The sequence below is a fragment of the Sorex araneus genome, chromosome 1 (genome assembly GCF_027595985.1).
Source record: "Sorex araneus isolate mSorAra2 chromosome 1, mSorAra2.pri, whole genome shotgun sequence".
Classification (NCBI taxonomy): domain Eukaryota; kingdom Metazoa; phylum Chordata; class Mammalia; order Eulipotyphla; family Soricidae; genus Sorex; species Sorex araneus.
In genome coordinates this window covers 410,664,589-410,678,085 of record NC_073302.1, presented here as the reverse complement: position 1 = coordinate 410,678,085, position 13,497 = coordinate 410,664,589, and the positions used below count along the sequence as shown (strand labels likewise).

General features: G+C 42.8%; 1 protein-coding gene across 4 annotated transcripts in view; it reads left to right on the top strand.

Moving 5' to 3' along the window:
• DOCK4 (dedicator of cytokinesis 4) overlaps window positions 1-11,631 on the top strand; it is a 475,344-nt gene extending 463,713 nt beyond the window's left edge. For 3 of the 4 annotated variants that reach the window (XM_004602088.2, XM_055123770.1, XM_004602087.2), the window contains 3 exons: window positions 1,290-1,403; window positions 4,454-4,515; window positions 8,933-11,631. In XM_004602088.2, the coding sequence (XP_004602145.2) occupies window positions 1,290-1,403; window positions 4,454-4,515; window positions 8,933-9,379 (623 nt within the window). In that variant the 3' untranslated portion in view covers window positions 9,380-11,631. The remainder of the gene's footprint in view (window positions 1-1,289; window positions 1,404-4,453; window positions 4,516-8,932) is intronic. The other variant, XM_055123771.1, reaches the window with a different exon arrangement.
• The last annotated feature ends 1,866 nt before the right edge of the window (window positions 11,632-13,497 follow it).

The window sequence follows — 13,497 nt, the reverse complement described above, 5'->3', positions numbered from 1 at the left end:
CCAGTGCATAATGGAGTGTGGCCTGCCTCAAGGTCACACACAAAAATGAAAAACAAACACTGTGCCCAGCAGTTAATAGCCTATTAGCAGCACAGCGGAGGATGAAGAGTAGATTAAGTGTGACTTCCTCAGCTCAAGGGTGGGGGCTTCGAAGCAAATCAACCCCATGCTTCTCTCAGGGTCAGGCCTCAAAAGTCAGGGTGGTTCCACAAGTCAATGAATCAAGAGTCACTAATGAAGTGTCGCTTTCAAGTACACTTTAATTGCCATCATTAGGAGCTGGGCCGCAGCATTGTCATCTGAGCACCAACACACTGCACATTCTGAGGATTTCCCCTCAGAAGTGCAAATTGACAAAACAGTAGCTAAACACACCTTTAATGATCCCAGTCAAGTATATCTCCCTGTCTGGAGAATTGGGGAATATGTTATTTTTCTCACCCAGACTACCAAGCAAACTACTGTGAAAGGAAGAGAGAAAAAAAAGAGTGTCATTCCAGCCCGCTAAATCAAGCTCCCAATTCAACAGTAGTCAACTATTGAAATCCTGGATCTGGCCATCAGATGGCAGTATCTGTACGGGGAGCAAGGGAGATCTGGTTTTGTAATCCTCGTGGCACTGTCACTATTTATAACCGTGTGCATGTATTGTTGCCCTTGTTCCTAACGGTGATGTTCCACATTTTAGCATCTCACTGAAGCGTGGAACAGGGAAATTATCCCCATCCCCCCAGAATGCGCCATCAGTCTTCCAAAGTACTGTTTTGAGCACACGTCAATCTAATCCTTTGCTTCTGGGAGCCAGGGTCCTTTTCTCAAAGCTGGTCAGCACAGCGGCATGATACAGCTGTTCTTCCCCGGTAATTCCGCCAAATCGGTGAAAGAGTAACATCACTTTCTCTTGAGGCGAGGGGCACTTGTCCAGAAATTTCCACTTAAAGCTTTAAAAAAAAAAAAAAACAGCCTAGTGACGATCTTCCATTATGTTAGCAAGCATCTAAACACATTCATAATTCTCAACAAGTTTTTATACCGTAGTGCAGAGATCTGTAGCTCTGTTTGAGGGAAAATAAGGAGACAGGTTCACACCCCCATTAAATGTCAGCTATAACTGTGAGGAGGGCAATTAAATAAAGGTTTATTTAGAAGGTTTGTTTTTCTTTTTCTTTTTTTAACCCACTTGATTCTTTCTCTTACTTCTGGATAATTCTAACTCTCTTACATGTGTGATCTCAAACATTCCAAGAGCCAAGCAGACGTGTGTTTTTAGCTGTGTTATTCCCTTCCAGCTGTGAACCCCACCCCTAGCAGCTGGAGCCTGGACAGTGGGAAAGAAGCCAAGACCATGTCGGATAGTGGGAAACTTATCTCTCCCCCTGTCCCTCCAAGACCCACACAGACTGGTGGGTATTTGAAGCATTTTGAACAATCAGTTTTACAAAATAACTATTATTGACCTCTCCAACTTGTGCTGAATTTCTCAGAGAGTAAGGTAGGCATTTGTTGTCTGAGATTTAAAAAAAAAAAAAAAACTCAGTGGCTGCACAGTTAATTTAGTCCCCCACTTTCTTGAATTTCTATTCCATCAATGCTCCATTCCATAATTGTAGGAATATTAATAGCAATATCATATATTAATAGACACACTAACTTAACCTCTCTAAAAGACGTGCCACCAGATTTTATAGACCGTTTTATTTTCTAAGCACCCTCCCCAAATTCTTGGATACACCCTAACTCTGCTAAGCACTTTATATTCTCTTTTTCAACCTCTGCAAACTCAGCTACCTTTAGCAATCTCTTTCTGATCGGATGCCAGAGTTCCAGGTTGCCCCTAAAAAAGAATTGACTAACAGTAACTTCAGTGGGCGCGTGGGCGAACAGCTGACCATGGCTCTTTGTTGTTTTGAGAGGTCTGTTGTGAAGGGCCCTGTAGGGTTAACTGGGGTGATGCATCCCCGGGGTGGGGCATTCTTGAGGCAGATTCTCACACCACACTTCAGAGCTACTGAATCGGAATTTTACTATCTCTGAAGTGAGGTCCTAGAATATGTATTCTTCTTAAACCTTTACATTCTCTTTTCAACCTCTGCAAACTCAGCTACCTTCAGCAATCTCTTTCTGAACAGATGCCAGAGTTTCCTAGAGTTTGAAAATTGAAAATCTTTTCTAGCAATGAGGCCCCCTGCCCTCCCTGTCTTTGTCACAGGAGAGCATTAGACCGACATTTGTCTAGAGCAGTTTTGAAGCTTCAAACTTACGGTTGGCCTCAAAATCGGAGACAGTGTGACGCTCCTTCCTTCGTGTATTTTTCAGGATTAATCATGTTTTATTTGCTCCATTTTGGCATCTTGTCTGTTGTCACTAAGAAAATAAAACTGAGCTTTTAAATTTTAACAGTAAAACTCTATTTCCTGCATGGGATTATGATATTTTAAAATTAAAATCACTGAATGATACCTAGTATGTTACAGGTATTCATGAACAGTTAGAGGGGGGAGGGGAAACTGCCATTGGGGGAAAAAAAAACATAAACTCTGTTACCTATTTTGTACGGAGCAGAGCTAAAGGTCACCAATTTGTTTTTGAAAGACAGGAGATCTTTAAACGGGAGATAGAACTTGAGGCTAATTGATCATCTGCAGCAACGTATCAGTGAGATTCAGGCTCAGGACCTAGTGATTTGTACTTAATTCATGACAATCACATATAAATCTGATGCATCTTGAATTTAAACCTGGTTGTGTTTAAAATTAGGAGCCTGAAAGGTATTTTTTTTTAAGATGTGAGAATATTGAAGTTAGTGAGATTTCTCAAGCAATTAAAATTTCTAGACAAAGATGTGAATAGAAATACTGTCCGATTCTGTGGGATGGGTGGGGTCCGTGAGTCCCGTGTAGAGAACATGAGTCCCAGGCCACAGCCACCTGGACTTGGGTCACCGTGGTGGCAGAAACACAGTTTCCGGGCAGAGTCTGCGTCTGTGCTCACACATGGTTTCATCACATTATGAACACCAGAGCCGATGGGCCGAACCCGCACTCCGTGTTGCAGGTGCCAGACATGCCAGGGATCTCACTTGCCTGGTGTGACAGGGTCCTCTGTCCCCGCCCGGCCCGAGCACACAGGGCTCCTCCCTGGCCAGAGCTGCCCTTCCTTCTGCACTGATTGCTCTCAGGGTCTGTCCTCGTGTTGTCATCTGTGGTCGCTGTCCAGGAGGGGTCTGTCACTGTCTGTCTTCCCCTCAGTTCTGTTGTTTTCATCAGAGTTCAGACCTCACTGTGACAGCTGGGAGAATGGGAGCACCTCCGTGAGACGTGAGGTCGGGGAAACTGGGAAGCTGCTCACATTCTCCTCCCTAACTGACGGGCTCACTGCAGGCTTTTAGCCTGGGCAGCCACACTTAAGAGAACTGGATGGGACTCTCTCTCTCTCTCTCTCTCTCTCTCTCTCTCTCTCTCTCTCTCTCTCTCTCCCCCTCTCTCCCTCTCTCTCTCCCTCCCTCCCTCTCTCTTCCTCTCTCCCTCCTTCACTCTCTGTCTCCCTCCCTCCTTCTCTCTCTCTCTCTCTCTCTCTCTCTCTCTCTCTCTCTCTCGCACGCGCGCTCTCTCTCCCCCTCCTCTCTCTCTGTATCTCTCTCTCTCTCTTTCTCTCTCTCTCTCTCTCTCTCTCTCTCACACACACACACACACACACACACACACATGCACACAGCAGGGCCAGCTCCCATTCACTGCACCCCAGATGGAGGATGGAACACTAGTGGGAGAAGCCAAGAGCAAGAGCTCTTCTCTGCAAGGATAATGAGTTCCAGAGCATCTCCCCACCTCTGCAGGGACTGAGGGAAGAGCTGAGCACAGGCATTAGGAAAGTAATGGAAAATCTCTCACCTTGGGTGTAGACACACACAGATGAGGACGAGAAGTCTGGAAAGGGGAGGCTGATGGCAGAGTGATCCCGGGAACCTCATCTGAGCTGCTGGGGGGATCTTTATTCTCCAGCTATTACTCACCAGAGTCAGCGTTTGTTTCCTGCCACCTTACACCAAAATGTACTTCTGAATGCATTGTGAAGTCGAGAACCAGGTGAACTTGGAGGAAATGAAAGGACATTGTGCCATTGGGGCATTGTCACTTTTAACAGGCTGATGTGGGCACTTCGCTCCAGCAGCACACACTTGAATGTCATCTAGTTTACATAAATTGCAGCGCCAGTGTTCGTGCGCTCAAACATGCATATGCTGATGACGGTTCACAAGTTTCCTCATGGTTTTCTTGGTTCTTGTCCCTTGTCCAGAATCTCTTTTGGACAGGCATCCCTTAGTTTCTCTCTCAGCCTCCTTCCTAGAAGGCCCTTACATGCTAGATTATCCATCTGGGTTTGTGCATGTGGAGGGCATTGATCATTAACTGTCTGGATCTTCCTAATTGAGATGATCACTCTCTGTTTACAGCTTCACCAGCGAGACATACGACACCCGTCTCCCCCTCACCCGCAGGACGATCGCCAATGAAGGTACAGGCCCTTCTTTAGATAGGGGATCAGGACGGGTGCCACATCCCTTTCCCCCTAAAACTCATCCCTGGTACACAGAGAAGTGTTCTGATTTGCACAGACAAGGACGTGAGAACATGAGTGGAGGAAAAGGGCTTAAAAACATCACTAGTCTTCCCCTTTCTGGGACCGTATCCATGGTTACAGCCACTTAATTCCAAATTATTAAGTCTTGGTCTTCAAATGGTGGTGATGAGAATGTATAAACCAGAATGAGTAGATATACTGAATATATACTGATTGAGGAGGAGAAATATGGTCCAATGTTTCCCCTAGGACAGTTTTAGCTTGGCTGCGGTTTAAAGCACATTAGTTTGTTTGTTTTTCCACATAAGCGGAAAAACATCAATAATTAAGATCTACTAAATATTCCCCAGTGCTTTTTGCCTTTATTTTAGGCCTCACCCATTTGGACAAATTCAGACCCTGTATTCTCTTTGATTTGGGGGCTGGACAGGAGGAGTCAGTTGCTCCTTGTCCTTGGGGGACCTGATGGTACAGTGAATAGATCTGGGGTCCCTGCATGCAAAACATACCCTAAACCCATTGAGTTATCTCTTCAGTTCTCTTTTGCCATTTTCTACCCTGGCTTTTACTTATGTTAGAGACATATACTTAATAATGAAAAACAAGGAATAAAACGAGTTAATTTAATTTCTGGAGGATACAGTAGACAGCTTTAAAGGTCAGACATTTGATTTGGTATGCAGATAGGCTGTTTAACATCTCTAAGCATACAAAATCCTCTATGAAAGTAAAGAATAGTATTTAGTCTCTATCAGGTCAATCCATTGTTGATTTGTGTTGTGAGTGGCTGCACCAGACCCACTCTTATTCTGCAAATAAGCAGAAGTGGGTACTGAAATAATGATTTTTTTTTTGTACCTGAGAAACTTAGGATTTGCACCTTGCTTGCTCTTTTTTGTGGATGAGCTATTTCTAACAAACCTGATAGAAAAAGACAAATTAGCCTCTGCAGACACAGGCAGGTTGTGCTCAGAGGCATCTGTGGTGCCAGGGTCGTTGCGGATCTAAATTGAGAAGGTGGAAAACAAAACTACAAGGATGAAGTGATAAATCACAGATAAGTGTGATTTGATTTGCATTGGCCAACTTTTTGGATGTAGATGTTTGCTGGTGATTCCAAGCAGGTTTGGGCTAGTTCTATCATCATTCTGCATGGCAGCTATTGTACAGGGGACCACTATGCTGGCTCTGAAGCTGGAGACTGGCAGGAGTGGGGGTAAGAAAGCAGACTGGTGTCTCAGTTTACCCTGGTATGTGACATGCTGCCACAGTTTGCTATGGCATTAACATCCGTGTGTTTCAACCTGATAGTGCAGAGTAGGGATACTCAGGTTCATTTTTTGTTTTTAAAACCAGTCTCGAATGGCTGAAAACATTCAAGTGGCTACCGAATGAATAGACCTGATTAGAAAGGTGGCATAGATGCACTTGTATGTTTTTGCTGGCCGTGTCTGTGTGTGTGTGTGTCTGTGTGTGTGTGTGTGTGTGAGAGAGAGAGAGAGAGAGAGAGAGATACAGAGAGACACAGAGACACAGAGACAGAGACAGAGAGAAACAGAGACCTTTGCAACTAGTAGGGGTTGAACAGAAGAGAACAGAGGAGACATTTAAGTCATAACTCCTGGGTTACATTAGAGGGCACAGTGCTACCAACTATCTTTGCTGGGATGAGAATGCAGTTTGTTGTCTGAACGGATTTTTATTCAGCAATCAAATGGAGTTAACCCTACAGAAAGACTATGATTAACTGCCTTATTTTGAGCATTATTGAGCTTGGGGTCTAATTTTTTTTTTTTATATAAAAACAGCAGTGCATTTAGACCACTTCATTGGCTATGCTTCATTTTCAGCTCCTACATATAAGGCTGTATCTCTATCAGCATTATTTTGCTTAAAAAGAGACCAAGGTAAAGTTAGTCTAGGGCAGCATTTCTCAAAGTGTCTTCCCTAGAACATTAGTTTTATAGGCCATTATGTGATAAATGAAAAAATGTTCTACGGTCAGATAAGTTTAGGAAACACTGGCTGAACAAAGTCATTGAGATTTCTTTATTGTAAGAGATGCTAATAGGCTTTGAATGTACTCAGGGAGTGTAGAAAATACAGCATTGACTGACGGTCACACAGAGCATCTCTTAGGACTCAGTTTCCTTAAGATACCACATGAACGGAGGAAGTGTACAAAGAGAGATGTGACTGAAATTGCAGAGCACAGGTGAGGCACCCTGGGTTTGACCCTTGGCATCACATGCTATCCAGAACACCACTGGTTTATGGCTCTGGTGGCCTTCTCACAACAAAAAAATTTTCCTTCATTGAATGAAAACATTTAAAGTTATTGTATAAGAAAGTAGCAAATTCAGATTTCAAACAGGCCTAGCCAGCTCACATGGCTGAGTTCAGGAAGCCAGTAGAACACAGTGAGAATGGTGGGTCTTTGTTGGAACTACGGTAAAATAAGGACTTCATGCCCCAGCTGAACAGGACAGACCCTGTTCCCTGCTTGGCTTCCAAAGATGCTGAGATTAATTTTTTTAAAGATGAGAGGCTGAAGAGATAGCACAATGTGGAAAACATTTGCCTTGCATGCACTCAATCTGAATTCAATCCCAGGCACCACCATAGCCTATCAGGAGTGATCCCTGAGCACAGCCAGGTATGCCCCCTTCACCAAAAAAAATAAAAGGTGGGGGGGCTGACGAAAGAGCTGTACTGGCTAGAGCACATGCTCTGTACATAGGAGCCCCAGGTTTAATCCCGACATTGCATGGCATGTTCCCTCCAAACTGCCAGATGACACCCCAGAACATATATATATATATATATATATGAGGACATATATATATGAGGACATATATATATATATATATATATGAGTCAGTGTTGCTTAAACTTCCAGTTCTTTATAAAGTGCCAGAAATCTTGAGTTTTATGGGATATCTTCCTTTTTTTTATTTTTTCTTTTTGGATCACACCTGGCGATGCACAGGGGTTACTCCTGGCTCTGCACTCAGGAATTCATCCTGGCAGTGCTCAGGGGACCATATGGGATGCTGGGAATCAAACCCGGGTCGGCCATGTGCAAGGCAAATGCCCTACCCACTGTGCTGTCACTCCAGCCCCCGATATCTTCCTATTTTTAAAAGGCAGCTATATCAGATAGATAGACAGATAGATAGATAGATAGATAGATAGATAGATAGATAGATAGATAGATAGATAGATAGATAGATGAAACGCTGCAGACAAACAGCAGTGGTCTTGCTTCATCCCAGGAATCTGGAGTGGGAGTTGAAGAGGCAAATTTTGACTCTCTGGCATCTCCCTGCTCCTCTGCAAGCCTCCCAGAACTCACAGCCTGCCGAACAGGGGGAGGGGACAGCATCCTGTTTTCCCCACTCTCTATCTTTCAAACCGAGGAACTAATGAAGCGCCTCTGAATTCCTGTCCTGAGAGCAAGGAGGAGTTAAGTGGGCACCGGGGTGAAGTGAATGAACAGCAACCCCGGCAGAGAAATGCCTGGCATATATTTTCAGTACTGCAGATCACAAGAAATCTTGAGACATGGTGTTGGCAGGCATCCCATGCCATCACAGCAAATCACCACCAACTGGGGGTCTTAAACGCATGGTGTGGGGTGGAGCGACAGTGATTAAAGAAAGCACTTACCCGGCATCCAGCAGACACAGGTTTGATCTCCACCAAGGTTTGGTTGCCTGAGCACTGCTGCGAGTGAGTGAGCAAGAAGCTACCACAGACCTAAGGAGCACAAATGGTGTGTCCCATAAGTCACCACTTATGGGACACACACACACACACACACACACACACACACACACACACACACACACACACACACACACACACACAGAGTAGTTTCCTCATAGTTCTGGAAGCTGCAGGTTCAAGGTTCAGATGCCACCTGTCTTGGTTTCTTTGGAGACCTCCTGGCTAGCAGATGCCCCCCTTGCCCCACAACCTCGCTGGCCTCTTTCCTGTATCCTCGGTGTCCCAGCGTCCAGGTGCACCCTGGAGGGCTGCTTTTAACTGAATCCCTACTTGGGTTGGATATAGTACAGGTGGTAGGACACTTGCACACAGCCCACCTGTGCGCAATCCTTCGCACCATATAAGGTCCCCCTAATCTCGCCAAGAGTGAACCCTGAGCACAGAGCCAGGAGTCAGCCCTGAGCACCCCCGGCCGGGCGTGGGCACCTTGCACAAAGCCAGCCACGGGCAGTGGTCACCTCAGGCAGCCTGGGAGTTGGGGTGCATGGGCCGGGGGCCGAGCGGAGAGGGATGCGGCCGAGTCCTAACCTGACTGCCCTGCTTGTCTCCCTCCCCGGCGCAGGGCTCGGTGCAGTCCTTCACCCCCTCGCCCGTGGATTACCACTCTCCAGGACTCAGCTCCAACTCCCCGGTCCTGTCCGGGAGCTACAGCAGCGGCATCTCTTCGCTCAGCCGGTGCAGCATGTCGGAAACCTCGGGCTTTGAGAATCCGGTGCACGAACCGTCAGCGCCCGGCCCGGGCTCCGGCTACCCGGGCCCCGGGCCGGGCCCCGAGGAGGCGCCGCCGCGCAAGGAGAGCAAGACGCCGCCGCCCTACAGCGTGTACGAGCGGACTCTGCGGCGCCCCGTCCCGCTACCTCACAGCCTCTCCATCCCTGTCACCTCTGAGCCACCCGCGCTGCCCCCCAAGCCCCTGGCGGCCCGATCCACCCACCTGGAGAATGGGACCAGGAGGACTGACCCCGGCCCGCGGCCCAGGCCCCTGCCCAGGAAGGTCTCGCAGCTCTGAGGCTGTTGCCCGCGGGCCTGCCCCCGACCCCTTTGCCGTTTACAGGAGAATTAAAGTCTGAGGAGGAGACACTTAGCGTAGGCACTTTAACTTGCTCCGATTTGTCTTTAGATGAATGGAATTCAAAGTCGCTTAATTAACATAATGTTGCACAATTTTTAAAAGTTACTGATCTGAAAGGCCAGATGTTATACCCGAAGTGTGGCTGGATTTCATTAAACCGTTTCGCATTGTAAAGTGGTAAATAGTGATAGACTTCTTTTGTATCTTTTTATGTTCACTTTTATATATATATATATATAGTTTAATCTTCATACCAATACAATATTGTCCAACAATACACTGTGTGATGATGTTGTATACTTTGTACCGAATACTTGATACTCGGAGAAAGCTTATTAAGTGTATGCACAGACCAGTTCTTAAATGGTCCTTACTTTAAAGGACTTCTGTAAATAAGGAGAGATTTCTGGGTCTTTCCGTGAGCAGAATGATCAATGCACATCATCATATCAAACAGCTAAAGCCGGTGAGTCAGATAATAAACTTAAGGGGTTGTAAGAATTGGGACTGCTGTTTTGATCTGGAAACAAAATACTGAATGTTCCTTAGAACATTTGACAGCTGTCTATATTCTTAAAACTCTACTTTGTGGTTTAGTTGATAAATCCTTTAGTGCTCTGACACCATGCTTTCAACTGTATTTCTTTTTAAGGTGCAATTTATTTTGAGAGTTCCAATCAGGTGAATCATGATGGAAAAAGACCCCCCCCCAGAGAAATGTTTACTTGAATTTTGTGCTTCCTAACTTGATAATTTCCTGGGCAAAATCTGTCATTGAAAAAGAACAGATATTCCTGTATTAAATAGGCACAAATTAATGTGTCCCATTAACAAGGATTCAGGAATCAATACAGGACAGTATTAAATCAATAGTGTAAATGGAGAACGAGAGATAAAAAAAAAAAACTTGGAGAAAATATATTAGCATGATTGAATGACAAAAAGGACTTTCAAAAGGCAAGGGCATTAACTCTGAATCCTGCACAAAGTAAAAAATTCCTCACAACTCACCATTCTTACCAGTGGAAGTTAGTTTTTTTAGCTGATACTGTTGTCCTCTTAGTTGAAGGAGGAGGACCGTAGACCACTGTAGCTCGGAAACTGCGACAGTCTCTTAGACCTAGAGAGCGGTGCTGATGTCCCCGGTAGCGACATTTGTGTGAGACAGTTGTGAGAAGAAAGCACCTTGTATGTAGTAATGTATTTTGTAGCTTTGTTTATTCTTTCACTGACTGTTTATAACACTCGATTGACAATATATATGAACCGTATTTTAAATCATACTGTCAAATATTTTCCCTCTTTTGTTGGGAAGTTCGTTTTAGTTTAACCGTGTTTGTTTTTGTTGCTAGCTTACCTGGAAAGCAGTGACCACTTTTTTATATTCTCTTAATGAAACCATTCAGCAGGTATATGCTGTTGAGGCTGGTTATAGAGGTTTTCTATAATAAATGTTCAGTATTTTTGTACATAACTGGTTAATTTTAATAAGAGATACCATTATGTGTAAAAAAAAAGTAAAAATAAAAGCAAACAATTGTGGATGCAGTATGATTGTTATAATTATGCCAAATACTTTATGTATGGAAAAAGAATATTTGTACATATGTGCTTTTAACAATAATTCTGCCATATTGACTTTACAATTTTGAATGTCAGAAAAATTAATATATGTTAAATATTTATGTTTAGTGAAAGACTTCTTAATTGAGAAAAGGAACATATGAATTTTAGCTTTGTATCTTGCAAGTTTTGCAGTCGGAAATTTCTTGAACTAGCTTTTGCTTTTGATGATAACACTTCGTGTTTGTAATCACATCCTTAAAATATAAATATATATATATATAAAAATATAGGAAACTCCATATTTCTGTTGCTTTAAAGAAGTGCAACTGTCCAATTAAATAAGATGACATGCATAAGATAACAAAGCTTCTTTGATTTCCTTTTCCTCTGTAATTTAATAGATTTGTTGACTAGTGCTTGGGCACAGTATAAATCAGTGTTATTTGCTCTTGAAGCCTATTTTTAAAAAAAAAAGTTTTGGCAATGAACAGTTGATTTATCATGTATGTGTATTTCTGAAGCAGCTGTTTAGCAGAACATTTCAAGAGATTTTGTTAGCTCAGATGTTCCTATTGGTTGCTGCTGAATGGTAAATATTAAATAAAATTACCAATTAATCTTAATAGTTCTGTCTTCATTCCTGTTATTGCTGAGTCTTTCCCTGAAACTAGAGCTATGTAAATTTCTAGGTGTATAATAATGAAGTTTTCAGAGATATTTATTGATCTGTGTTCCTCATTATGTCCTGGTTTTGATGCTGTGTCCTGGATGATACAGTGCTCACAATATAGCTTATTTATACCATGGAGAAAAATGCCTGAAAAGGTTACTATCAGTAGAAAAGATGACATCTGAACATTAATTGGCCTAACCCTATCCAGATATTTTTTTAAAGGGGAGGCATAGCCAGTGCTGTTCTCTGGCTGCTCCTGTCGTGCTTTAAAGGGATTACTCCTAGTGTTTCTCAGGGGACCATAAGGTGCCAGGAATAGAGTCAGAGCCTCTCGCATACAAGGCAAATACTCCCCCACTGAGTCACCTCCCCAGCCCCTCCCATCTAGTCTTTACAAGTCCAACTATCAATGTTTGTTTGCATTAGAAAACTTGACAGGGTTAGAAAAATAACACAATATCGTTAACTTCAAGGTCTGAAGAGCAGTTGAGTACTTCCTTGGCCAGCTTTGACAAACCAGCTGCCTCCCATTCTTTATTTTTTCTGGTTTCCATAAAATGCTAGGTCATGTGGAAATAGACTTGACAAACACTGCAAACCCACTGACTACAAGATTTATGTTAATAAAGCCTAGCTTCTAATTGTGTGAGATGAGTCTACGCTGTGTTAGGTTTAGACATTTATGTAACTCAATGCTAAAACAAGCTATTGTGTAAAGCCTCTGTCCCATTAAATACCAAGCCCATTTAAAGGCCATTGTCAGTGTCCTCCTGATTGTTTCTCAACATTAACTAAGTGGTTTTAGAGCTTTTTTGGATCATTTTCATTATAGCTGAGCCTGAATGTATTTCCATTCTACAAGCATAATTACATTATGAATAGCTCTGTTTCCTACCTAAGTAGTCCTCTCTCTGGATTGTTATTGATTGTTTTACAAAACACAATGAAGAGAAAAACAAGATGCATAGCTTTGCCTTTATTTTATCTTAATATGTTAAAAGGTGACTTATACTAAAATGAATTCTTGGTTACTGATCGAAGCCTTTCCCTTACTACATAAGAATAGCATAGAGGTTTGCAAATCTGACAAATAATTTTATATATTTTGTCATATATCATATATTTAAATCCCCTTTTGTTTTTATATATCCCATTAATCTCTTTTTTAAAACTTGTATTTAATACCTGGTTTTTTAGTATCATTGAGCGCTGTTCCCTTAGCATCACTGATACAATCTACTGATAATCCAAGGTCAAGTTCAGTTCCCAGTGATGTCTTTTTAATTCATTTGCGGTGATAGGGAAGATCCAGGGACTCACATAGGCAAAGCAAACGCTTTCCTAATGAGCTACAGTTCTTATCCTTGGTAGTGCCTCGGAAGGGGAAGGACAAAGCCACTATTTTATTGAAGTTGGCTTTTTGATCTAGGTGTGTATTTCAATGAAGAGGCACTGTAAACATAAAAATTGTTGAGGATTGGTGGAAACAAGAAGATAATGATTTTAAGTGTAGGGATTCAGAGAGTCTTAGGACACAATCTATTGGCAAACTAATGAGTGTTGAAAAGTTCCTTTGATAGTCATGGAGTTATTTGCCTGGCTGAGACTCCTAGAAGATTAAAGTTAATGCTATTAACCACTGAAATGGTGAAGTCAAGTTCACAAAAAGTCGGAATGAAGAAGGGAGATTGTTTCACTTCTCAAAATATTTGTTTTACTTAACAGTAAATTTACTTAACAGTAAATCACAATATCTGAGCATACTACTTGTATATTAGGTTTAATGTTACAGTTATATGAAAAATAGAACTTAATA